Below are 15,347 nucleotides of genomic sequence, written 5' to 3' on the forward strand. Positions count from 1 at the left end.
ATCGAAATGTTCTTCTTGTTTCAACTCCATCTCTACATCATGAAAACCTTTACGCTTCGTTCTATCGCCTTTCTAACGTAGGCCGTCACTTTTGTTCTCGCGATGCGACTCGATCGATATTATTGTCTTTCATTTCTATTCTGATAAAAATTAATTGGATTACAGTCAGTTTGAATATTTCAGAAAAATTTATTTTTTTTTTTTTTTTGGCAGTATTGAAACTCCCATATCTTGTAAAGTAAAAATCATAATCGAATGCAATTTTCATCAAAATCAATTGTCATATCTATTTTATTCTTTGATTAATTCATAACTTTTTTCTAAAAGATTATAAAATATTTTTTTTAATAAAAAATAATAGAAAATATGTCTAATGAAAGATGAGGTGTTAATGCGATGTTTATTTGTTTTTTTTAAATAAAATATTTAACAAATTTTGTGATTTTGCTTGCAATTATTTTTTTCAACGTTTTCTGAGATTTTCTCTCTAACTTTTTTGTTGAAAAATTATTAAATTAAAGAATCTTTTGACCTGTTTGTTCAAGGCAATGCAACGCTGTCGGGAGACGAATAAGTCGAATGAAATTCCTGAAATCCGCGATATTTTATCGCGTGTTTGGAGCTCGTTACCATGCAAAGTAGCCAAGTTTTGCATCGCGAAAGTTTTCGCCTTTTTTCCTCCCCTTTCGCACGAGACGCATCGGATTATCACGTTTTGCTGTGATGCGCCTTCTAAATACGAATTCTTCCCGCATACTTTCCAACGATGTCGGAAGGCAGAGCGAGTACTCGATTAATATTACGATTCAGAGAATCCCGTCTGCCGTTTCTGCAACTGCACTTAGTTGCAGCTACTGCGCTTTTCGCGAAAGCGCTACTTGCGCGTTTCGGCCGCAATTCTCTCCCTCGCGTCTTGAATGCGGAACGGCCAATTCCGTGCAAAAGCTTTAGTTTGCGTAATTCGCGCAAGAAGAAAATTACAGAAAAGAGTAGCAAAAACTGATAACAAGAAGAAAACAGTCGAACGTAAGAGAAGCGAATAAAAGAAAAGAAGTAGAAAAGAAACAAAATAAAAAAAAAATCAAATTGTTCCTTATCAAATAATTATCCATATTAATTGTTTATCCTCATTTATACGTTGCGGTTCGTAATTATCATTGCCAATTTGCATTAATATTACCCGCAAAGACGTGAAAAGCATAGTAACACATTGTCTGAGTGATATAAAGGGATCCTCTTCGCTCTCCCCATCTTTCCCCGTTAAAGTCCTTCGCGGAAGAGAGAGAGAAGTTCTAAACGCTAGTTAGAACTTACGCTACCGCTGACTTGGGCCAATTTTCGAGCAGCGGAGTAATCGGGGATGTGCAACGCGGGCATTCTCTCCCGCCCTCGTTGTCGGCATACCACGCGCGAGAAAATCCAGGCTTTCGCTTACCGTTTCTCCGGAGGAGGAGGCGAAGAAGGAGGAGGAGGAGGAGGAGGAGGAAGAGAAGAAGGAGCGCGTCGGGGCTTTGCATAATGCGCGTATCTGCGCGCGCGGTCGCGAGAGAGATCCGCCGCGCCGGAGGAATAACGTCGCGGAATAGACAGCGTGAAATGCGCATTACACATGCATAAATATATTCGCCGACAAGTCCGCCGAACTTCCGCGCCGCTAACTCGCCGCCGACCGAATTTACATCGAGTGCACCTCGCGCGCGCGCGCGCGCGCGCGCGCGGCGCAAAAGCCGGGCTCCGGGAAAGTGCATCGTCTCTCTCTTTCTTCATCTCGCCTTTCTTCACCCCTCGCATCATCACGCGTAGCTCTCGTCGAAGAGATCCGCCGCAGTTTTTCCGACTTGCCGGAATGTAACGCCGGGCGCAACATATAATACCGGATGGAAATTTCTCTCGCTCGCGTTTCATTTAGCATAATTCAAACTCGAATGTACATAACAGCTGCAATATTAACCGCACTTCCCGAGCAAACCGATATCAGATATAATCCGTGAAGTTTGTTGCAAAAACGCAATTTACGATGGACAATTAATCCGCCCATGCATCCGTGCGCGTTTATGCAACGGCGAAATTATAGCTTCGTCAGAGGAGTAATTTTCTCCAAAGTATTTTTACATGTATATTTTCGCCTCTAGAAACTACATAAATGTCAAAATTTTATTTTAATTAAATCTCATTTACTCTAATTTCTAATCTGGAGATTTATTATGAAACTATTCGGAATGAATTCCGATTGGAATTATCTCCTAGATTTCTATTGTGTTTTCTAGAAAAAACAGAATAATTCCGGTCGGAAACCATACGTCGAACAATTTTAGATCTTCCGATTTGTTTCGCTTGTTCGCTCGCTTATTGAGAATCGTTTCGGACGTTAACGCGCGTTTGGCAAGAAAATGCGAGAGCGTGTCTAAGTGTCCCATTAACGCCGTCATTAACACGATTGATTTCAGACTGGAGTGCGTGGTGAACGCTCTTTGTCGCGGCCTGAGTCATGCCTCCGGCAGCCTGTCGCGTCTGGTGCTCGACATGAATCTGTCCGGCGAGCAGGTGTCCCGAGTCTGCGAGGCACTCCGCGACTGCATTCAAGTGCAGGCGTTGCACTTGCCCCATTTGGGTTGCGGATGCGAGGGCCTGGCTTCGGTCGCCGAGCTGCTGAAGGAACGGCCGCTGCTGGCACTCAACCTGGCCGGCAGTTGGGGCGCCAAGAACGAGGATCCGTCCAGCTCTGGCATCAGTATGGGTAAAACCTTGCCATTATTGACCTCGATCCGTCGGCGCGATCCAGCGGACGCTTACTTTCCGAAAATTAACGAGCACCGACACTTTCATTGAAGTTAAATTCGGTGACGAATGAAATAAATAAGATGATTTAATTTCGACAAATATATTTATGATATGAATTATATTAAGATAAGCAAAAATTATTTTTATCGAAATAATGTTTTATCAATGGTTGACAAAGTTTGATATAATATTTTTTAATTACATGTTTTATTCAATGATAATTATAGTAACAGGTAACTGCGTTATTCTTTATACTGTTTCTGCTCTGTAGAGATTTTATTCAAAAAATCGTAACATTAGAAATCAAAAGTATTAAAAGTTGAAACTGATAAAAGCTACCATAGCGGACATGTTTGTAATTAAGAAACTCAACTCTCCGGTTTTGATTTACATTTACATACGTTCATATATCGAAAGCATGCGTACGCATTCCGCGGTTAATCGCGTCGACAAAGTTACGTCGAGTTTTGTCGATCGATGCGAAACGTGAACGTACGATCTCTATCAGCATTCGTCTATGTTTGTCGAATTTTCCGTGAGATATCAGCATTCCACTATTTTATTGTCACTGCCAGATAAATTCTTTTTTACTATTTTCTTTGTATTTTTTTGAAATGAAATATTTTTCTCTACTTATAACATTGAGATTATTTTAAATTCTTTCTTGAAAATCCATAATTTACATGAAAAAAGTACATAAAAGCCTTAAAAATGCATACAATTTCTTTTCATAAATTGTGATTTAATACACGTGTAATACATAAGTACAATCTAAACATAACATAAAAAAATTTTATTTATTTAAAATTATTTAATAATTAATTATTATTTAATATACGAGTTAGACAAGTTTTTTAAAGCTAATATATTTTTTCCACAAATAGCTCTTAAGATAAATTATTCCTTTCAAAGAGAGCTAATCAGAAAATAGCCATCCTTTCATAAATGTACAGGATGATAATTTCATGGCTCTGTCGCGGTTACGTTCCATAATGATTAAATTATTGTCAACGGCCCGACCGCGGTATCTCTTGTAGAAGAGCGACGCGGTGACAGACGTCGTTGGGAAAACTACCCCGACGCAGTCACATCGATACGCGACTGTCGCAAAAGTACATTGTTGCGGACGTACGCTCGCCATTAACCCAACTCTGGAATTAGAAACTCGCGAGACGGAAGCGTGCGAAATCGCGCCGACAAATCCGTGGGAGCAAAAGTTGCAATAACATTAAAACGAACTTTGGTCCTTCCGAAACTTTAAGTCGCGCCATTTGCCCGCGGATACACGAAACTGGAATGCCCATGAGGATCCAATTTATTCACCGTAAAAGCCTACGATATATTTGTGTCCGACAACAATTAGTGATGATCAAAATCAGTAGATTTTATTTTTAAAAATGGATAAATTACATGATGACTTATTAAATTTATTTTGAAAAAATGAAATATGTTTTATTTTGCTCGAAAGGAAGTATTAAAGTTTAATTTATAATTATTATTTTATATTAAATTTTTCTTCAAAGTAATATATTATTATATATGTGATTTAATAAATTGAACGGAAAGTGAAATCATCGCGATCATTGCGAAAACTCGGGTGACATTTCTTTTTCGATCTTTTTTTTTTATTAAAATTAGACTTAGTTTTCTTACTTAAACATACAAATTTTTAAAAGATAGAGATAATGAGAGATTATGTAATCTACATTTCTTGAAGATAAATCTTTTAATTTAGTGGTATTATAATTTATTAATTTATTAAAATTTCTAAATTTAAATAATCTTTAGGTTGCTTTATTAAAATATTAGCAATTATGTATAAATATCCATTTTCCTTCTCATTCTGCTGTATTCGTAGCTTTAAAAAAAGAGCAATTTTAATCTCTTCTCTCACTTATAGGGTACACTTTGTTATTTGCTGATTTGTTTACAGATTGAGCAAAAGTTGTTCAGTTCGCCGAACGAAATAAAACTAATTTCTGCAGCTTTCCTTCTCGCAAAATTGCCAATTGATCAAGCTAGAATATATCTTATCAGAAAACTCGTTGGCCAATTTTGCACTGTGTGTGATCATAAGATTATTCACAGATTCCCAAAGGATCCACCATATCCATCTTCTTGATAAATATATTTTTTCTTGACTTGGGAAAAATCCACTGATAAAAGTATAAGTAGAAAGTTCCTGGCCGTACAAACAGAAATTACATCTTGCGATAAAAAAATCTAATTTATTCCGAGTTTATATTTTTATATAAATATATAACACAAATAAGATAATTTGATTAACGATATTTCCATTTTATTAAACAAACATCAATTAAACATCAGTTAATAAAATGATGCTGAATTTGGATAAATATTTCTGTTACGTTACCAAAGTATTGAATTATATATATATTTTTATTAGCTTTGTTTAATATTTATTTGTAATTATCTGTTTTAATATTTCATCGTGTGCATATAATTAAAAAAATTAATTTAATGGCATTCCTATTTAGACAATTTATACAGTTTAACTACGACCTTATCTACTCTCAGGGGAAGTAATTCATCGTTTAGAATCACAATCGCGCAGTAATGTTAATTTCAAAGTTTTTCTAATGGTACCACAAATGTTTCGATCGCACAAATGGCCAGCGAACGAAACTAAACGCCATTACACAAACTTTCGGACCGTGGTTAAGGTCTGCGCAATTAACGATTATTATGTTAGCTCGGAATTGAGAGTGCGCACCGAGTTTGCTTATCAACTCTGTTAAAATACACGGCCAGCCGCGGTTCAATGTATACGTATTCGTCAAGCGTGCGAGTGATGCTCTATATTTATTGACTTTATAATTACTTTATAATTATCTTGAACCTTCAAAATATTACAGATTAATTATTAAAGTTCTTTCTCTGTTTCGCTATAAAAGCTCGTTATTATTAATAGTCGCTCTATATAAAAGTGCACGGTGAAAGATTTCTCTTTTTATCTCTCTCGCTGAGCGAAACGATGTTCGCGTTAAAGTGTTAGGATAAATATCGAGTCTTTCTTGATAAGGAAAATTTTCCTTATCCAATTTCTCAAAAATCTGACGGGGAAATTATGATATAATCTCTCTCGAATTTCTTTTATTCTTGAATTTGGGATGCTTGACATGCTTGCGGCATCGCTCGATCGATTCCGATCGCTTTCAAAAGAGAGTAACGTTACGCCCGAAGGATCACGTTTAGTCAGGCATCTCTTTCTAATCGTCCTACCTCCTCCCCGCTTTCTCATCTTAGTCTCGAAATCGCTTTGCACCGTTCGCTGCAGCGCGCGTTTTCCCGATCGTCGAGTTCAGTTTCTCGCCGGCCGGCGGGATCCAATCACGCTAAAACGCCTCGGATAACATTGAATTGTCCCGAGGCCATTGGTGTAAGCAATACGCGTAACAGGGGCATCGTAAATTTACCTGATTGCTTTAAACAAACCATCGGTCGCGCCATGTAAAAACTGGAGTTACGCTCACGAAATCTGCGGAATGGAAAAAAATCGTTAGAGATACGTAAAAATCAAGAGTTTTAAAAAATACTAGCAGCACTTCGAGAGAAAGCGTTTCTGCGTGCATATAAAAACGAAATTTCAATCTGAAAAATAGAATTGTCTAAAAATAAAATAAATAAAATAATTAATTTGTGCAATGGAAGATAATTGTCATGAAAAAGTAAATTCATAGAATAAGTTAATTAGTGTGAAAGTGCTAAGCCGAATAAAATAATCCGCAGGAAATTTTAAAGCCTCTTTATATTTAAAAAATGACATCTAACATCTTATGTGGTTTTTCATCTCTTTCAATGCTTTTCGTTTCTTATCAATTTCGCGTTGCGATTTATTATCGTGGTATCAAGTGTCCGAGTTTAATGTGAGTAAGGAAAATAACAAAATGGTAATAAAGCGGTCGAAATTATCTCTCATTTATACCATCGAAGCATTTGCACCGTGTCAGGAAATATGAAATGTAAATTGGACGTCGGGAGAAACATAAGCTATCGGCATTGCGAAATTGCTTTTCCCATCAAGAGGAATAGATATCCTCTTCCTTGTTACCGATCCTAACTAGGTCGCCGCCGCCAATCGGACTCTATTATAATTAGTTTGGCACGACACGAGCGAATAAACGTGATGTAAGCCCCGCTAGTCCGATCGAACTGCAAAAACTTGCCACGCTGCTGTACCGTGATCGTAAATTTAATACAACTTAGCGAGAAATTTCCTCTCTTCGTATAATGGAGACAATAATTAATATCGAATTATGCATTCGGGAGTCTCTCGGATATAGATAATAAATGGATTTGCATTGAACTTTCTTTCCCATTATCCAAAACATTAAAGGACAACAAATTTTAATGAACCTAAGACTAGCAAGAGATTTCTATCATATATCTCTCTCTCTCTCTCTCTCTCTCTCTCTCTCTCTCTCTCTCTCTCTCTCTCTCTCTGAAAAAGATAATTAAAGTTATATTATATTCGGACAGTAAATATACAACTAAAATAACAATTGATTTTATAATAAATTTTATTCCTTTAATTATTAAAATATTTTCTATAAATATATTTGTTAATTAATTAATTAATTCTTTCTCTGTCTCTTTTTCTCCATCTGTTTATATAATTATTTATGAATTAACTTGATTAAAGAGGTAAAGTTGTATCGATCCATTAATATCAAAAGCTTGATTGTTAATCTTAAATTACATATTATTTATTAATTACATTAAAATTATTTTGGATTAAATAAACATCAGTTTTTCAGTTTATAAATATATAATTACATAATTATGTGTTTCAATTGTAATTTTTGCTTTTGAAAAAGATGGATATGCGAAATATTTGAGAAAAGAGGAAACTTTTGTCTTTTTTACTTTTTTGCATCAACTGCCCATATTGGAAATGAATTGATGTGAAAGGTTTTCTAACTTCAGCAAATAATAAATCAAGTCGACGTTCAAACACGATATTGGATATTATTTTTTTCATACTAAAACTTTTTCATAAAGAAGTTTTTTCATCGCGATCTGTTTTTACTGTTATGACTTTTGCGCCTTACGCGTTATTATTTACCGAGATATATATTTCGAGATATTGCATTAATATAAGTCTCTCAAAAGCATTATTTTTCAAGCCAACGAACTACAATCCTTTTAAATAATATGAAATATTCTTACGCGCTTAAACAAATATCTAAAATGAATATTACGAATTATAAATATATAAGATAAATTTATGTGCATTTATATACATACATAGGGCATTATATCTCATACGCGGCACTTTCACGCGACATGTATTTCGGCATTGTAATACGTCAACTTAATTAACATTATCATAATCACTTCACGCGTGTCACGAGCAGCGTGATTTATTAATGAAATCGCGAATCCGCTATCTCGCTGGGTTAATCATCGTCCGAATGATCGCGTGACGTAACACAATTTTACGTTCTAGTTACGACGTAACTTCCTATTACGCGAAACTCTGACAGTGCCCCGGCAATGTCCATCAATTTAATACTCAACAGCGAGAGGGAGAAGGACACATTTGCATCGCGCGTGTCTAAGCATATGCTCGAGAGAGTGTTTAGAAGTTCGTCTGAAGTTCGCGAACGAAAGTTAACACTTATTAAAACAGCCCAACTTGGAAATTCTCCGGAGACTGCGCATGAGAGAGAAAGAGACTAAGCGAGGAGAGAGAGAAAGAGAGAGAGGAGACACTGTCTGTTCATCGCGAGCGAAGACAGAAATCCTCGTTGCTTGCTGGTGGACACGACTTTCTCGTCACGGGGTAGACGGGATATAATTAATCTAAGGGGTTGGACCGAGAATATGTCTTGAATGTATATTAAAGGATTAACCGGAGCCGAACGGAAACGTCTAGCTTTGAATGAAGCGGAAACGATACGGCCCATTGCAATTCAATCGACCGAATCGTCTCTCCGCCGTCGTTTGTTGCTGTTAGACCGAATTTGCGAAAAGTGTTTGTCGCAAGAGCTGAAACTATCTAATTTTCTCCCATTGCAACATATTGCTATCCGAAAAATCCATAACGACGAAAAAAATATTTCTTGTCTGTTCCGTATTTATACGTATCTGTTCCGTATTTTTTCGTCGCTGAAGGCTTCGAAAAAAGAAGTTTAAGCAACGGCTTCAAAGGTCCAAGAGTGTCTAAGTTTCTAAAAAACTCAAGGATCGCATTAGTTTGTAAGCTCTAGAGATCGAAGATTTTGGACTCAGAAGTGTTTCCCGATTAAAATTACGAAGATTCTAAAATTGAAGGAAAAAATATCGAGAAACTTAATCGATGTGCTATTTCAATTTGAAATGAATACTTAGATAATATGTTGAAATTAAAGATCGAAATCAAGTGACGCAACGCGACAAACGTTTCAAATTAATATTTCATGTAAATCCTGCGTGAGAGTTATCTCGGATTTTCCCGTACATCTAATTTTCCCCAACCGATATACTCGTCCTAAATGAGATCACGTCCGAAAAGGAGTTTAAGTTCTCTCAAACCCGACCATGGAATCCGAATTTGAGCTTGTCTGAGCAGTGCATCCCTCGTTGAACATCCGGTGCAACGTTAACGTTACCAGCATTGTCATGGCTAAGGAAAGCAAAATAGAATAAGAAAAACACTATCAGAGAAGCAGTTAAGTTTAAATAGATACATTAACGAAATGTTCAAAAAGAAAAATATTTTACTCTCTTTTACATCACTAAAATTCCAGAATTTGGTTAATTATATAATAATTTTGTTAAAATTTATTATATAATTTTTTTAATTAAAACGTGCTTGCTGTTGTCATTTGCATATTTTGTATTGCTAGAAAATATTACAATAATTTTAGTGAAATATGTTTTTAATGTTTTCCTCTTAAAAAAATATATATATATATATATGTATATATATATAATTAATAATATTTAAATGTAAATTATCGTGTGAAATTAAAGGGAGAGCAAAATATGTTGATGTTTTCGAGGTTCTATGCTAGTGCAATCGCAATTCAACTGAAATTCTAGACGAATACGATGGCAGGACACTCTCGAAATAGCGATAAACATTCTCTAATTTAATTAGTAATTACGAAACGCTCGTTGCAATGCGCCAGACGCGATGGCACGATTATCGTACGTGGTGGTGTATTCCGTCTGGATAATTCGTCCTACGTGGCCGTTGATTGATCGTGTTACACAACGGACCCGATTGCAGAACAACGCATTACCGTATTACAGTTACGAGTTTAACTCTGATAAAATTTGCTCTGTAACCGAAATCTATGCTCCAATTAAAAAAAATCGATACCGAGAGATAAGAAGGATCGGTGCTATTTTATGAAAACCAGAAAACAAAAACAAGTGGAAATTAATATTCGAATTATATTCGCTGTTATTACATTTATTCTTTCTCATCAAATCATTTAATGATAACAACTTTTATTCAAAAATATTAATTTAGATTATATTTTTTGATTGCGTGCTATTGATTATCATAATATACTGTATTTTTAATTTTTTTTACATAAAAATAATTACATTAAAAATTATACAACAGATTAAGTGCTAATAAAAAAATGTAATTATTAATAATTTCATTATTATATAATTGAAAATAATTTCCATATTTTATATCCAGAAGTATTATTTCTATTCAGGTAAAGTCAATCGATACAGCCAATAAATAAATATATTTTAGCGAAAATTTGAGAAGAAATAAAAGTATATGTATAAAACCAACTGTTTCATTTTTAATAAGAAAACTGAGAAAGTCTATGTCAATACGTTCATGGGATTATTTTATTTCTTCATGGCTGAGAGGGTATATTTGCAACTATAAACAAGCTTCTAAACAAATTTACTCATGGTGGTAACCATCGTATGTATGCTCCGCATACCGCTCCGATAAAGGTTATCATCGATAAGACAAGTGGAAATTGTGTAGGGGCACCTATCCCATAAAAAGTTATGTGTCGTCATCACGTTGCTCGCTCGTAGAGCTTCGAGAAGAACAAATCGCCCTCCATAAACTCCGTCTTCCGCTTTTTCAATTTCGCGCTACTTCCCATGTTCGTCCCGACATCATAAAGGTTTTTCACGCGGACTTATTTAACTTTTCTTTTAAACCGATCACGAAAGAAAGACATGGTTGTCGCGCTGCGTACGACATTTTAATATTTGATTCTAGATATTTCCGCGACGAATATCGAATATGCGCGGAAATCCTTCTTTCACTTTTCACATTTTCTTTCCGAGACAATTTAGACAATTTACCTCCTTATATCACACTTTTTTATCTCCCTCTTCCGCTTTCGTTCAAGTCAATTGCTTTGGTATAGAATTTTAATCCTTAAACGCCTTTTCGGATATGATATACCTGACTATTATCTTTCCAAGATTGATAATTCCTTGAAATCTGAAGGATCTTCATATCTGACGTTTTGATAGAAAAAAGATTTGTTACAATATATTATTTTCTATGAAAGTTATGAGCAATTAAAATTGAATCGGGTATGCTGTAAGCATACCCTCGTTCTCCTCGTATGGCGTTTAAGGGTTGAAATCGCGGTCTTTTGGCAACATCAGCTTGACACACAGTAATTTCTCGCAGGTTCAGGTTCAGGTTCCGGTTCTGGCAGCAGTGGCTGCGCCTCCAGCACCCTCGGTACTCTTCCGCTTAATCGTTGCTATTCGTCCCTACCCAGGGGTGCTCTAACGGCTTACGGCAGTTTAACGCGACCTGCCACCCTACCACGTCTTCCCCTAGGACTGGGCTTGGGTCCGGCTCCAAACACCGGCAACGGGCCCCTACCTCAAAACGATCGGGATCGAGATAGCAACGGAAGCAGCAAAAGAAACAGCGATAGCGTGCTCTGTCATCGGCTGCCTTTATTGCACCCTCTGCCCACGTGCGACGTCGCCAGTCATCAGGGCACCGGCTTCCATGAAATATTCAACGCTATCAGGTAATTTTCATTTTTAATATGCATGATGATTCTTCCGTTTTTTTTTTTTTTTCAGATTATTATATGTTAATCACGCGACCCATTTTCAAAAAAAAAAGGCATGTAAAGTCAATTACTCGCATTTTTCGAAATTTATCGTCTAGTATTGGGGAAAATGAAATGGCAGGAAAAATGCCTTTAAATTAAATTGATTTCTTTGAAGAAAATTGTATGTTTTATTTATTTGTAACACGATGTTTCATTTTTTTTATATATATTTTTCTATCTAGTTATTGACGCTTTCATATTTTCTCTATTAAAACATGCTTATTTGCGAGTGATATTGTTTCATATATTATATTAAAATATAGAAAAATGCACATGCACTATTGATTGCCCAGGGAAAGAGAAGATTTGATCTGCAGCTACTGCGAATCACCATATAAATCTTGTATAAATAATATATAAATCCCGGCGATCGATCTTCGTCGATCATAGCGAATAGTTCAGCGAGAAAATCAATGTAGGATAACATTAATATTAGCATAGTAACATTAATAATTATGCGTGACATTCCATAATCGACTTAATCACATTTGCCATTACCATCATAATTACCATCACAACCGAATATTTTATGGTCGAGATGAGCCGAGTGACGATCAGTTTTGACGCATACAAATATTTTTACGCATAAATAAATGCAATGTCATGTACGTACATGCCATCATATACAGCATGCGTTCCACGGTAATCTGACTGAATGAAATATTCAACAAGATTCCGTTATGTACTGATGTCGCATTACATTTGAAATAATAATATTGCAACTCTCGTAACGCACAAAAATTTACGGAAAAATTTGTCAATTGATAATTTTAGTAAAAAATTCCGGTATAATAGTTTTTAATGAAATTTTGAAAGAGAACTTTTAAAAGAGGAAAAGGGAAATAAATTTTAGAAATGTTTAATAAAGAGAGAAAGATTTTAGGGAAGAGAATGATCTTCTTATCTTCAATTCGTATCTCTTTCTTTTCAAGTTCCGGCATGTAAAAAAGAAAGCGTATTACGGCGTTCGTAGCCTTGAAGCAAACCTCGCAAATGACCGAACAACTTGTTCCTCTTGATTATCTCCTCGAAGAAGAAGAATTTCTCGAGAAGGAGAATATCCGCGTAATGTAGGACGAAAGGCATCCCCGAACTTCCTCGGGTCTCCTTTTTCTTGAACGGTCGGTAAATGAGTTATGGAAATTAAAGGGAACGAGCGGGAATATTTTGTTGGCGAAATTATGCGAACTTCGCGGACGGCGGTAGCGGAAATTTCGACCGGAAGCTGTTGGATCTCCTCGATTACGTCAACAGCCTTCTCTCCGGCGCGCCGCAAGGTCGCAGAAATCGCTCAACTTCTATCGTCATTCTCGGCCCCACAACGAAGAAACGGGATGCATTTACCGGCACTTTGACCGACCATTAGATATCGCCCTGAGAATTTTAGTTCTTTCCGAAAGGAACTCCGGAAAGTTCGTGCGCTTATCCGCGCGAGAGACCCGATATTTCGCATAATTACCGTCGGTGCTTGCCCGAAGCTGTCCGAGATTCATACGAATAATTTGCGATATTGTTTAGAAACTATTAAGATATATTATTCCCTCTTTTATAAAAATTTTTCTTTTATAAAAATTTTTGTACCTACATATAGAACTTTGAAATTTGTCCCTTTAATCTCGTCCTATAAAACGTTCCTTGAGTGATTTAATATTTATTCTTTTTATAAGTGTTTAATTTTCTTTTTTTCTTTTTTTTAATTTAGATAGATGTAAAATTTTGAAAATTATATTTATGGTCTTATTTCTAAAATGATCTAGTCTGACTTAACTTAATATTTATTTTTTTCATAAATATTTAACTGCGGAATGCGCGGATTATTTTACGTTTGTATATTTTCATTGTTTAATCTACTTGATTTAAATTAATTAGTAACAGACTAATTAATAACAGACAAACAGATTTTATAAATCTTTTACCGAGATATTAAGACAAGGAAGAATAATTACATTTGCGTCTTTTTATCTTCTTATCTCAAATATTACAACGACGCTAGAAATTTGAGGCGATTGCAGCTGGAATTAGATATTAATTTATCGTCGTACCTTGTAGATCTTACACCCTTATACGTCCGTGAACCATTAATAATATTTAAAACAGCGTGCATCTCATGATTTATCGTTCGCGTAATCGCCGAGACGTCGCGCAATACGATGGTCCAGCCGCGACGGCGGGAGGAAGGAAGTCGATCCATTTCTCGCAGATGCGAACCGACACGGGTGCTCCCAACTGTATTCTAAAGATCTCGGAAAGATTTCTTAAGACCGCGACGGGAATAAAAGTTCCGCTGCCACCTGCCCCGTCGGCCGTTCGTCTTTTCTGCGCCCGCATGGCGGATCGCTCGGTGGGTGCGTATTCGATTCCAAGTGCGATAAATAGCCTCGGCACCACCCTTAATTAACCATTCTGGATCAATAGCCGAAAAATGCTCTCTCTCACTCTTGAGAAATGTGAATGCTATCGAAACAATAGTAATATTAAGCGAGAAATGTGAGCAAAAAAAATTAGTCTTAAATCAAGATTATATGCACTCATAAATAAGAAAGAGTATCATAATCTTCTTGTATAAAAAAGTGTACTATAATAAATTTCTTAGAAAAATTTTAGTATAGACATTCTCATATTTAAACAAGAATATTATAATCTTTATATAAAAAATTTTTAAGAAGATTATAATCTTCTTGCTTATATAAGAATATTTTTCTTGATTTAAAATTATTTTTTTGTGTAACTTTAATATCTTTGCACGGATTAGAAATTATCAAATCGGTCCAAGAAATGAGCAATTTTAGATTTTAGGAAAGAATAATTTTGTTGAATTATCTAAAAATATGATCAAATACAGACAGATCTGAAAATAATTTTATTGAGCTATTAAAATAATTACATAGGACGTTCGAATTGATTACTAGAATATAAAAAAATTTGTAGCAGTATTATATTAAATATTTTACATAATAATGTTCATAGTCCAATAATGTTATTTTTAGATTTCACTAAATTTTTAAATACTTCAGCAAAACCGTTTTTTTTTTCGCAAAATGTAATTTGCATTTTTCGTAAATGTAATTGTCCAAAAAATTGCTATCGTGATCATTCCAGTATCATATGTATTACGATCAAACTCACTGAAAGCAATATCGATCGCGACACGACGAAAGAAACGAGATTTAAAAGTTATTTTTATTAACTTAAACTCGATGGTTGATCCTTTCCCATTTAATCGATTAAAAAAGAATTGAAAATGTTTTCTCGTTTTATTTCTGGCACGGGTAAATTAACTCGCGCGAAACATAATGAATGCCGCATCGATAGGAATCACAGGGCAAAGTTGTGGGTTAACCGCGTGGAACCGCGTCTTTGCGTATTATTGCAGATTATCGCCACATAATATCGCGCGAGAAAATTACGTTGTTATCCGTTACGTTCCGCCGCCGTTGAATAGAACCGCCGAGCAATTTCACGAGGATTTGTATTCGTTATCGACGTTAAATG

At 35.6% G+C, this 15,347-nt stretch overlaps 1 protein-coding gene across 3 annotated transcripts in view; it reads left to right on the forward strand.

The window, feature by feature from the left end:
- The window catches only part of LOC105431714 (uncharacterized), a 227,752-nt gene that overhangs the window by 175,719 nt on the left and 36,686 nt on the right, over window positions 1-15,347 (forward strand). For 2 of the 3 annotated variants that reach the window (XM_089075162.1, XM_089075161.1), the window contains 2 exons: window positions 2,448-2,737; window positions 11,414-11,768. In XM_089075162.1, coding sequence (XP_088931288.1) covers window positions 2,448-2,737; window positions 11,414-11,768 — 645 coding nt within the window. The remainder of the gene's footprint in view (window positions 1-2,447; window positions 2,738-11,413; window positions 11,769-15,347) is intronic. The other variant, XM_089075164.1, reaches the window with a different exon arrangement.

This window comes from Pogonomyrmex barbatus, unplaced genomic scaffold (assembly GCF_055798465.1).
Source record: "Pogonomyrmex barbatus isolate J1 unplaced genomic scaffold, ASM5579846v1 scaffold18, whole genome shotgun sequence".
NCBI classification, from domain to species: domain Eukaryota; kingdom Metazoa; phylum Arthropoda; class Insecta; order Hymenoptera; family Formicidae; genus Pogonomyrmex; species Pogonomyrmex barbatus.